Source organism: Pan paniscus, chromosome 10 (assembly GCF_029289425.2).
Source record: "Pan paniscus chromosome 10, NHGRI_mPanPan1-v2.0_pri, whole genome shotgun sequence".
Lineage (NCBI taxonomy): Eukaryota > Metazoa > Chordata > Mammalia > Primates > Hominidae > Pan > Pan paniscus.
This window is the reverse complement of record NC_073259.2, coordinates 7,447,815-7,458,684: the sequence shown is the minus strand read 5'-3', so window position 1 is coordinate 7,458,684 and position 10,870 is coordinate 7,447,815. Positions and strand designations below refer to the sequence as shown.

Here is a 10,870-nt window from a genome sequence, read left to right as displayed (position 1 = left end):
ATGGTCTGTGGCTGCTCTGCCCTCCTTCCCCTCCCCAACCCCAGGCCCACCATGCCTGCAACCCCCAACCCCCACGCAAACCCCAGCTCCCTCGCAAACCCCAGCTCCACCGGCCGCTGGATTCCCCGCCAGCCAATGCCCGTGGCCTGGGCCTTTGTGCAGAAGAGCTCGGCGCTCCTGTGGCTGCTGCTCCTAGGCACCTCCCTGTCCCCTGCGTGGGGACAGGCCAAGATTCCTCTGGAAACGTAAGCATCACGTTCAACCCCACCCCAAAAACCCGGTCACCCTTTCCCGCTTTCTTCCCGGGCTGGGCCTCCATCCTCTGCCCACTCCTCCCGCCCCTGCCCTCCCTCTGGGCTTTTCCCCAGTGGCTGCGACTGACCACTGTCTTGCTGTAAAGCCCTTTGCTTCTCCGGGCTCCTCTTTCTCCTCCCAAAAGCTCTGTGAGTTCTGGAGTCCCACCTGCCCCTCCCCAGGAGCTGGATGGCTTTAGGAAGAACTGATCATCAGGGCTGCTGTCTTCCTGGCCTGACAAGCAGCTTCTGGGACACCTGAAGGGCGGGTGCTCCTTCAGGATAATCGCTGAGATGAGGCAGCCTGGAGGAGCCGGGTTATCTCAGCATCGCAGCTCCCCGGAGCATTTGGCAGGAAATGTGTATTTTGACATTCCAAAAAGGGGAAGCAGTTCTGAACCCACAGAACGTCTCATGCACACAGGAGGTGGCTTGTCCAGGAACTGGGGAAAAAAATGGATTTTGGTGGCCGCAGTCTTCCCTTTCTACACCTTTCTGCCTCCTTCCAACCTTGATTCTCTAGCCGGCCATTAAGACCGGCTCCAGGAAAGAACCCGGTATCAGTCGTGTGCACCTTGGTGTACATGTAAATTACTGTGCAACTTCTCTGGGGTGTCTGTGTTTTAGGCCCTAGCTCAGGTGGTCCTAGGAAGGAAATTTCCAATACATGTGGGGAGCAGAGCCTTCTAGACTGTAGGTGCTACAGACCCCATCCTGTTTACTCCAGCCGCTTGAGCCCAGCACCATAGCCAGGCCACCAACAGAGCCACCTGCCAACTGCATGTCTTAGCAGGAGTGGGGACAGGGAGCCTAAATGACACACTGTGCCTGTGCTTAGCCTTTGCTGACCAGTGGATTAGGCAGCAGCGTTTCCCATCGAGCCGCATAGCTCTCCTTGTTCCCTGCCTGGCACGGAGCTGGGCGCTTCACAAATGACACCGTTAGTTTGCAGAGCCATTCAGTGGGGGCTTATTTTTATCCCTATTTTGCAGCTGAGGAAACAGAGGCCCTGAGAGGTCAGGTGACTTCCCCAAGTTCACAAGGCCAGGAAGTGAAGGTGCTAGGATTTGAACTCCTGTCAGCCTGGACTGCACTTTTACCATTACACCCACCGCCAGCCCGTAACGCTATCTGTTGCTGCAGGAGATGTTCAGAACAATTTTCATCCCCAGAACACACACCAGCTGATAGGAGAGGGCCAACTCCAGGAGTGGGCTGAGGGCCAAGTCAGGGTGGCTGGAATCCAGGCCTTCAGGGAGGGGGGCCCCAGCGGCCATCTATGCAGAAGCCCTGGGTGCTGCCGGAGACAACAGCCTGCACACAGCCTCATCTGCCTGCCCAGGACTTGGCCCCACCTGTCCTCACTCCCGCCGAACCTCTCTTGTCAGTCTTTCCCTCCAGCCGGGCTTCCACCTCCTCCCAAGTCTGTTTCCACAGGGTTCCCAAAGCCCTCCTCATGCCCAATCCAGGAGACATTCCTGGCCTTGTCGCCCCAGACCCTGTTGCTTGGGACACACAAGCCCCCCTCTCCTTTTATCCCAGTGCCTTGACTTCCATGGCACTGCGCTCCGCTGGGCCTGCATGGGCACGGCTTATCTCTGCTGTCCTCAAGTGCTCCTCCTCCTCTGCCTGCCCCTGAGGTGGGGGGTGCTCCCCAGCAGCTGTCGACGCTCAGAGATCTCATGCTGCACACTCTCCTTGAGAGAGCCCTCCTACCCTCAGAATTTCAATCCCTACCTTTGCATTAATGACTCCCAGCCCTGTCTCTACCTATTAGACACATACCCAGTGCTTATGCGCAGCTTTTCCTAAACATCATGTGAGGTTTTAAATTCAGATTTGTGTCTTTCAAGGTAAAACACAATTGGTGCCTTCTAGAGTTGTGCAGTGCACAACCTGCCCAATGGTACTTGGTAGCTCTACAACGGGGACCTCACATTCAACAGAGCCCAAGGTACACACATCACCTTTCACCCTCCTCAGCAACGGGAACCTCACATTCAGCAGAGCCCAAGGTACACACATCACCTTTCACCCTCCTCAGCTCGTTCCCCCGACCTTCCTGACAGTCTTAATTGTATTCAATAACAACACCATCAGGTCAGCAACCCACACTGGAAACCCGGAAGTCATGTTTTACTCCTCCAAGCTCTTCTGTACTCCCGACCTAGAATCCTCTTCCAGACCCCTTTGCAGGCTAACCTCTACCAAACTTCTAACCCGGAGCTCAGATCTCCCTCCCCAGGGAAGCCTTCCCTTATACCACTACACCCCCCAACCTTCATGGGCACCTTCAAACATGTACTATGCTACCCGCATGACAAAGCTGTCCTTGCAAAGGTGGGGACTGTGGGGTGGCTCCAGGCTGCCACATGGTAGGACCTTGATAAACATTGGTTGAGTGATGACTGCTGATCTTGAAAGGATCGCACAGGCAAACCACTTCCGCTCCATCTGGAGAGGCTCAGACCCAGCTCTGCGTACCTGCCCCCCGGGACCCCACCAACCTGGCCAAGATGGTGGGATTGTGGTGCATTTCTGGGGCGTGGGCGAGAGGTCGGGGCTCCCCACTAGGCTGCCTACACAGAGGGTGAGGTGTGGCCTCCTTATGCCCTCCTGGCCTGCCCTGCCCTCAGGCTCAGCAGTGGCAGCTCAGAGCCTTTTCCTGCTGTGCCCTTGCCTCATGGGTTCTCTGAGGTTTCAACAGAGGGTTCGGCAGCCCCCAGTGGCTTTGAGTGGAGTGCACTGGAGGGAACGATTTATTGAGAGGCCACAGCTGTGGCCAGGCAGGTTGTCCTTTGTCCTCAGGGTCCTCCGGCCCTGGCCTGAGGCTGTCCACTGCCTCTCCCCTCCTTCTCTCCTCTCGGTCCGCCACTCTCCAACCAGAGGCCCTGGAAGCTTGGGGTCAGGCTCAGTCCTGGGCTCGTCAGCCCGGCCCCACGACCCTCAGCAGGAGAACCTGCCGAGGACATTCAGCACACAGCAGTGCAGCCGCTGGGTCCTGAGGGTTCTCCGCGTCTCCTGCCCAGGCCATGGCTGTAGCTTTAGGGACAAGGAGGAGGGACAGGTGCTCTTTTGTGTGTTTCTGGGCATATGTCACGTGCGTGTACGCATATGCATGTGTGTGTGGGGTATGTATGTGTGTGTACATGTGTGTGCATTTCTTATGCATTATGTGTCTGTGTGTTGGAGTGTGCATGCATCAGCAGGTGTCTGTGTGTAGACACTTGCTTTCTATGTGTGTGAACCCATATGTCTACCCGTGTGTTTCTGTATTTGTGCGTGTACGTGTGTGTATACACGTGTCCTTTCATTGCTGGCAGAGTGAAGCTATGGGCTGACACCTTCGGCGGGGACCTGTATAACACTGTGACCAAATACTCAGGCTCTCTCTTGCTGCAGAAGGTCAGTCACCCCCTTCCAGAGAGCCCGCCAGGTGGCAGAGGGCAGTCAGCCATCGAAGCCCTCAAATGCCAGTGCTGTGAGGGGCCTTGGGCATCCCATCAAATCGGTTTATTTCAGATGGGGACACTGAGGCCCAGGGAGGTGAATGATTTTCTCAACTCCCAAAGCAGGGCAGTGGGGGTGGTTCGGGGGCGTGGTCCAGAGCATTGTGTCAGGTCCTCAGGGAGCAGAGGCCAAGGTGGAATTAGACCTGCAGATGTACTGGGTGGGGGTGGGGTGAAGAATAAAGGAGAGACGGAGGGAGTGGATGCAGTGGGATGCAGGCCTAACACCTGTGATGCTAGCGGAGACTTGGAGGGCACGTGCAGGGCCCTGGTTGCTGCTCGGGCCGTAGAAGGTGAAAGGGCTGTGGCCTCTGCGCAGGGAGAGCTCCCATACCTCCAGCTGTCAGCCCCCCAGCCATGTCCAGCATCCGCCCCCTTAATATGCATTGCTTTCTGTGCAGATTTATGGCTGGCTGGTCTTCTTACCAGGTTATAAACAACTTCACTGTTCTCTAATATTTGTAACTCCCCAGAGCAGTTCCAATGGCAGCTCACCCTTCTCTATTATTGCCACTCACTAAGAGGTTCATTGTCATGATTTCATTCCCACCACCAATTCATGAGGCACCTTTTCCATATCACAAAGATGCTGAATCCCAGGCTCTTATGCCTGCATGTGACCACATGTCCCTGCTCAACTGCCCTGCCCACAGCCCCCAGGCCCGTCCCTGGTGGAAGTAAGAGGAGCCAGGGTGGGTGGCTCCCCGGGCCCCCACAGGCCACTGTAGCGATGACAGCTGAGGCCCCGCCTGCCCCTCACAGCACGCTCCTATGCTTCAGAGCACCACAACCCGGGGAGAGGAGCATAGAGCAGTACGGATGTGGCCGTTTGGGGTAAAAACATTCTGTAAAATCTATGCATTCTAGAACATTCACTAAAGCTATGTAAATGTCACATCTTACAGATGAGGAAAGTGATTGACTGGCTTGCCTGTGGTCACACGGCCAATACATTGCAGAGCTGGGTGAATAGACATTCACAATACACAGTCAGTGAGAGCTGGTCTCCCCTGGGCCCAGAGAGAAAACCCAAACCCCATTCCAGGCTTTCCTGGGCTCACTGGCAGTTGTCAGGCAGCCATCCTCAGTGCCTGGAGCTGCTGAGCTCTGCTGGGACAGTGGGAATTGAGGTTCACATCCATGTGCACGGGGGCACTTTCATAACAAGATGCCTCTTCTGGGGCATTGAGGAAAGGTGAACTGATGCCAGGGGTGGTTTCACAAGCCCTGGGATGCAGCGTGGCTCTGCACAAAGGACATGGCTGGGGATGCCTGAGAGACCTGGCCCCATCAGGGGTCACCTGCTCACTTGGCTGTTGACCTTGGTCAAGTTCACTGACTTCTCTGAGCCTCGGTCTACTCCCCTGTTAAGGCTATAACTGCAATGCGTCTAGAGCACCTGGAACAGAGAGGACATTTGAAGAGAGGCAGCTATTCTATCACTGGGGATGTTGTCCAGGGAGGAGAGGGCTGGGCCTCACCCTAGTTGAGTAAACCAGGCTCCGTGTGCCGGAATGCATCTGTGGAGAGGTTGGAGGCCATGCATACACAGGTGCAACTATCCTGGTACAAAACCACGTGCACGCATCTCTCCCACTTTCCCCGAACAGAAGTACAAGGATGTGGAGTCCAGTCTGAAGATCGAGGAGGTGGATGGCTTGGAGCTGGTGAGGAAGTTCTCAGAGGACATGGAGAACATGCTGCGGAGGAAAGTCGAGGCTGTCCAGGTACTCCAGGCCTGTGATCTGCAGGGCGTTTCTCCCCAGCCCCATGACGCAGGTGGCAGAGTGACCCTCCCGATGTCATGGCCCTGCATCCTCCCCCCTCGTGACCCTCTCCTATCTTACAAGATTCCGCCTTGTACCTTCGTTAGCCAAAAGAACCCTCACTCCAAGAATCCCTGTGAAAGAGGAAATGACAGGAAGCAAGAGGAGAGGGGAGGGGCTGGGATCAGAGCTCTGCCCCAAGGTGGCCATGCCCAGCACTGCTGGGTCAGCCTGCAGCATTGTGAGGAACTCTGAGTCACCAGGCCATACCCAGTGACCAGTACAGAGCACTGCACGGGGTGAGCACCTAGGAATTGCTTTGGGAATGGAGGGACAGAGGAGCAGAAGGAGGGTGGGATTCGAGCTAGCTGGAGCCAGCAAAGCCAAGCTTCCCCCTCCCCTCTCCTCCTTCTCATCTGTCCTCCTTCCTCCCTTACCCTCATTCAGCCATCAGGACCCACCTTCATGGCTTCCAAGTGCTCTGAGGGCCACCCGGGCAGCAGAGGTGCTTACAGGGATGGGCCTTGTGCCCAGGTGACTCTGTTACTGGACATCCACCAAGCCTGGTGGGGCCCAGGAGAAACAGAAGATTTCCCCTTCTCTGGGGTGAAGTGTCTGCACTGAGGCCTATGGGGACCTGGATGGTATAAACCAGTAGATACAGTGTGGTTGGAGAGACACAGTCCTCCACTCCATCCAGCCAAGAATCGGACCATCCAAGACCAGTGCTCTCCCTGAAAGGACTCGTAAGACCAGCCAGGAGAACAAGGAGAGAGGAGATCGGGAGTGGTTGGCTGGATTGGGAGGCTGAGGCCAGGGCCAAGCAGCAGGGGAAGGGGCAGATAGGGCAGGCGAGCTGCGGCCTCTCCAGTGTACTGTCAGTGTACCCCCACCCCCATCACAACCCCCACTCTGGGAGGAGGCTGGGGTCAGGGTTGCTGGGGCCTTCTTTCCCGCTTGTTATAATGTGCAGCATTTCTGCAGGCATAGGGGCAAGGGATCTTAGCATCAGGAACCAATGAGAAGATGCCTGGGGACTCAAGAGCCTATCCCGGGTCCCTGAATCACACACCACAGCAGGAAAGCACTAGCCTCACACACAGCCTGGCACCCGCAGTAACACCTGCCTCTTTCAATCAGTGAGCGTTGTGTAAACAGCCTCCTTGGACAGTGTCTGTAAACACAGACAGTGGGGTATGAGACTCTCCTGACTTCAGGCGTCGGTCCTTGTGTCACTAGAGCAGTGAGCAGTCCTGAGACACCCCCAGAGGCTGGGGCTCCAGGCTCCCTGTGCCCTTCCACAGCCTCAGAGACCAAAGAAGTGCTGCTCTGCAGACTTACTCTGAGCACCAGTCCCTGCCTCTCCTGCGGGTGGTGTATGGGGGCCTCAGACCTTTCATGAAGGTGCGCGTGGGAAGTTTCCTGCAAAGCCTCCCTGAAATGAGCTTTCCCCTGTGGGATTTCCTTATCCTAGGATCTGTAGGCTGAGAGTGGGGAGGCAGGAATTATCCTACCCAATTTATAGTTGTGTAAGCAGAGGACCAGAGAGGCTTAGTGGCTTGGCCCTGACAAAGCCAGAATAGGATCTTGGGTCCTCTGACTCCCAAAGCACTTCCCCCACCCTGATTTCCCCTGACACTCTGCGATGCTGGCCTGCTCTTTAGAAAAAAAGAAAAAAAAAAATTGTGCCAGGCACGGTGGCTCACGTGGAAGGCACTTTGGGAGGCCAAGGCCGGTAGATCACGAGGCCAAGAGATCAAGACCATCCTGGCCAACACGGTGAAACCCTGTCTCTACTAAAAATACAAAAATTAGCTGGGCATGGTGGTGGGTGCCTGTAGTCCCAGCTACTCGGGAGGCTGAGGCAGGAGAATCTCTTGAACCTGGGAGGAGGGGGTTGCAGTGAGCCGAGATTGCACCACCACACTCCAGCCTGGGTGACAGAGTGAGACTCCATCTCAAAAAAAAAAAAAAAAATTGTATTGCGGTAAAATACAGGTGACATAAAATTGACCATTTTAAAGTGTATAATTTAGTGGCATTAAGTACATCCACAATGTTGTACAACCATCTCCATCATCTGGTTCCAAAACTTTTTCATCGCCCCAAACAGAATTCGGGTACTAAGTAAGCAATCACTCCCCTATCCCCTTCCTCTTAGCTCTGCAACCACTATTCTGCTTTCTCTCTATGGATTTGCATGTTGTGGGTATTTCACATAAATGGAATCATACAATACGTGACCATTTGTACCTGACTTATTTCACTTAGCATAATATCTACAGGGTTCATCTGTGTTTTTCCATGCATCAGCACTTCATTCCTTTTTAGGGCTGCATAATATTCCATTGTGCACATAGCCCACATTTTGTTTATTGGTTCATCAAATGACAGATATTTGAGTTGTTTCCACCTTTTGGCTTTGGCACGCACGCATATTTTAGTAGACTTTATTTTTTAGAGCCATTTTAGGTTCACAGCAAAATGTAGAAGAAAGTACAGTTTCCATACATCCCCTGTTGCCACAGCCTTCCCTGCTATCAATATCCTGCATCCATGGTAGATTGTGTATAATCAATGAATCTCCATTATCCCCAAGTCCATAGCACACATTAGGGTTCACTCTCGTACATTCTGTGGGTTTGCAAACATGTGCAATGACATGCATCCACTATTACAGTATCAGACAAAAGAATTTCACTGCCCTAAAAATCCCCAACTACTGGCAACCGCTTATCTTCTCTATCTCCCTAGTCTTGCCTTTTCCAGAATGCCATGTTTTTGGGATCACAGGTGCATGGCCTCTGCCGATGGGCTGCTTTCACTTAGCCATATGCGTGTGCTTTTTGGCTGTTGTGCATAGTGTGGCTGTGAATATTCGTGCCTAAGTTCTTGTTTGCGTCCCTGTTTTCAATCCTTCTGGGCATACACCCAGGAGTGGGATTGCTGGGTCACCCAGCAACTGTTTCACTTGCTGAAAACCCACTGGGCTCCTTTCACCCATTCTCCCTACCTCTGTGTTCCCATCCCTCAGAATCTGGTGGAAGCTGCCGAGGAGGCCGACCTGAACCACGAATTCAATGAATCCCTGGTGGTGAGTCCCACTCCTGGCACTGGTGCCAGAGGGCCAGGATCGCCTGAGTACCAGATATGGGGGTGGCGGCGTAGGGTGGCGATCCACTGATTCCATAGACATTTACTGCTCACCCCTCACAGGCACAGCAATGTGCTAGCCTCTGGATCGGAACTTGTTCTTGACCTCAAGAAGCTCACAGTGCAAATAACTCCGGTATAAAGCACATCACAAGTCACTACAGATGGGTGGATGGAGCCTCCGGGGAATGCAGGCTGGAGAAGAGGAGGTCTGCCCCAAAACTCCTGCAGACAGGGCGGCCTGGGGCTGCGCCCAGGGCTCATGGGGAATTTAGGCAGGCAGGGCCTGGAAAAGGGGCCTTTGGTCACAGCAGAAAGAAAACACAGAAAGAAGAAAACACGCCCGGGCGCGGTGGCTCACGCCTGTAATCCCAGCACTTTGGGAGGCTGAGGCGGGTGGATCACGAGGTCAGGAGATCGAGACCATCCTGGCTAACACGGTGAAACCCCGTCTCTACTAAAAAAATGCAAAAAATTTAGCCGGCCGTGGTGGCTGGCGCCTGTAGTTCCAGCTACTCAAGAGGCTGAGGCAGGAGAATGGCGTGAACGCGGGAGGCGGAGCTTGCAGTGAGCCGAGATCGCGCCACTGCACTCCAGCCTGGGCGACAGAGCGAGACTCCGTCTCAAATAAATAAATAAACAAACAAATAAATAAATAAACAAACACCAGGTTGGTTGAGGAAACAGTGGGACCTGGGCCCTGTGTGTCCAGAGGCTGGTGAGGAAGGCAGTGGCCTTGGACAGTTAGGTGAGGGGGTGGGGGGAGCCTTGGGTGTCAGCGTAGGAGCCTGAGCCTTTCTCAGCAGGGAAAGGCAGGTGCAGAAGGCTTGAGCAGGGCAGGGACGCGGCTGGGAGTATGCGTGGAAGGCCAGCGCGGGCCGCAGTGTCGTGAGGAGGAGCCGGGTGTGGGGTGCAGGAACCTGGCGTGGGAGTTGGCGTGGGGATGTCCGTGAGGCAGTCCGGCGTGGGCGTTGGCGTGGGGATGTCCGTGAGGCAGTCCGGCGTGGGAGTTGGCGTGGGGATGTCCGTGAGGCAGTCCGGCGTGGGAGTTGGCGTGGGGATGTCCGTGAGGCAGTCCGGCGTGGGAGTTGGCGTGGGGATGTCCGTGAGGCAGTCCGGCGTGGGAGTTGGCGTGGGGATGTCCGTGAGGCAGTCCGGCGTGGGAGTTGGCGTGGGGATGTCCGTGAGGCAGTCCGGCGTGGGAGTTGGCGTGGGGATGTCCGTGAGGCAGTCCTGGGGGGTGTTCAGGTGTGAACCCGGTCGTGTGGAGTAAACGGGGCCGGGGCTCCACCGGAGGCAATCCTAGCACGCCCTCCAACACCGCGTTGGAGAGGCCGAGGGCAGCTGCGGGACTCGGAACCTGGGCCCTGTCTGCGGCCAAGGCTGCAGGCCCCAAGAACCTGGGCCCTGTCTGCGGCCAAGGCTGCAGGCCCCAAGATTGCGCAGGCTCCGTTCTGGGGCTCTGGGACCTTCCTGGCCTGCGAGAAGTGGAGGGGGCTGATGGGGCTTTTTGTCTCTACCTGTCCTTGACTCCGCGGCTGCCTGTCTCCGCTCTGCCTCGGCCGTGTCAACACACGTTGCACCAAGTTGGGGACTGAGGCAGCGGTCAGGACAACTGTCATCAAACGTCGGCCTCACGCCTCTCCGCGCCGGCCTCCTGGATATTTTTGTCCCGAATCGCCCTGATCAGTGCCCAGCGCGCCGCCGCGGGTGCTTGTGTAGACTCTGATGGCCGCCCGGCCCCGGCCCTCTCGTCCTCTCACCTGCGCTGTTTCTCTTCCCCTCTCTCCGCCTGTCCCGGTGCTCGGGCCGTCTCCGTGGGCCTCACCCGTCCACCCCAGTTCGACTATTACAACTCGGTCCTGATCAATGAGAGGGACGAGAAGGGCAACTTCGTGGAGCTGGGCGCCGAGTTCCTCCTGGAGTCCAATGCTCACTTCAGCAACCTGCCGGTGAACACCTCCATCAGCAGCGTGCAGCTGCCCACCAACGTGTACAACAAAGGTAGCCGGCACGCTCAGCTCAGGCACACTCACCAGGCGCACCCACCTAGCACACCCACCAGACACGCCCACCAGGCACACCCACCAGGCATACTCACCAGGCTCGCCCACCAGACACACCCACCAGACACGCCCACCAGGCCGTC

At 55.9% G+C, this 10,870-nt stretch overlaps 1 protein-coding gene across 2 annotated transcripts in view; it reads left to right on the top strand.

Annotated features, from left to right (window-relative positions):
• The window catches only part of CACNA2D4 (calcium voltage-gated channel auxiliary subunit alpha2delta 4), a 123,753-nt gene continuing 112,883 nt past the window's right edge, over window positions 1–10,870 (top strand). For both annotated transcript variants that reach the window (XM_055095248.1, XM_063593284.1), the window contains exons 1-5: window positions 1–245; window positions 3,617–3,698; window positions 5,413–5,529; window positions 8,603–8,662; window positions 10,563–10,725. In XM_055095248.1, coding sequence (XP_054951223.1) covers window positions 1–245; window positions 3,617–3,698; window positions 5,413–5,529; window positions 8,603–8,662; window positions 10,563–10,725 — 667 coding nt within the window. The remainder of the gene's footprint in view (window positions 246–3,616; window positions 3,699–5,412; window positions 5,530–8,602; window positions 8,663–10,562; window positions 10,726–10,870) is intronic.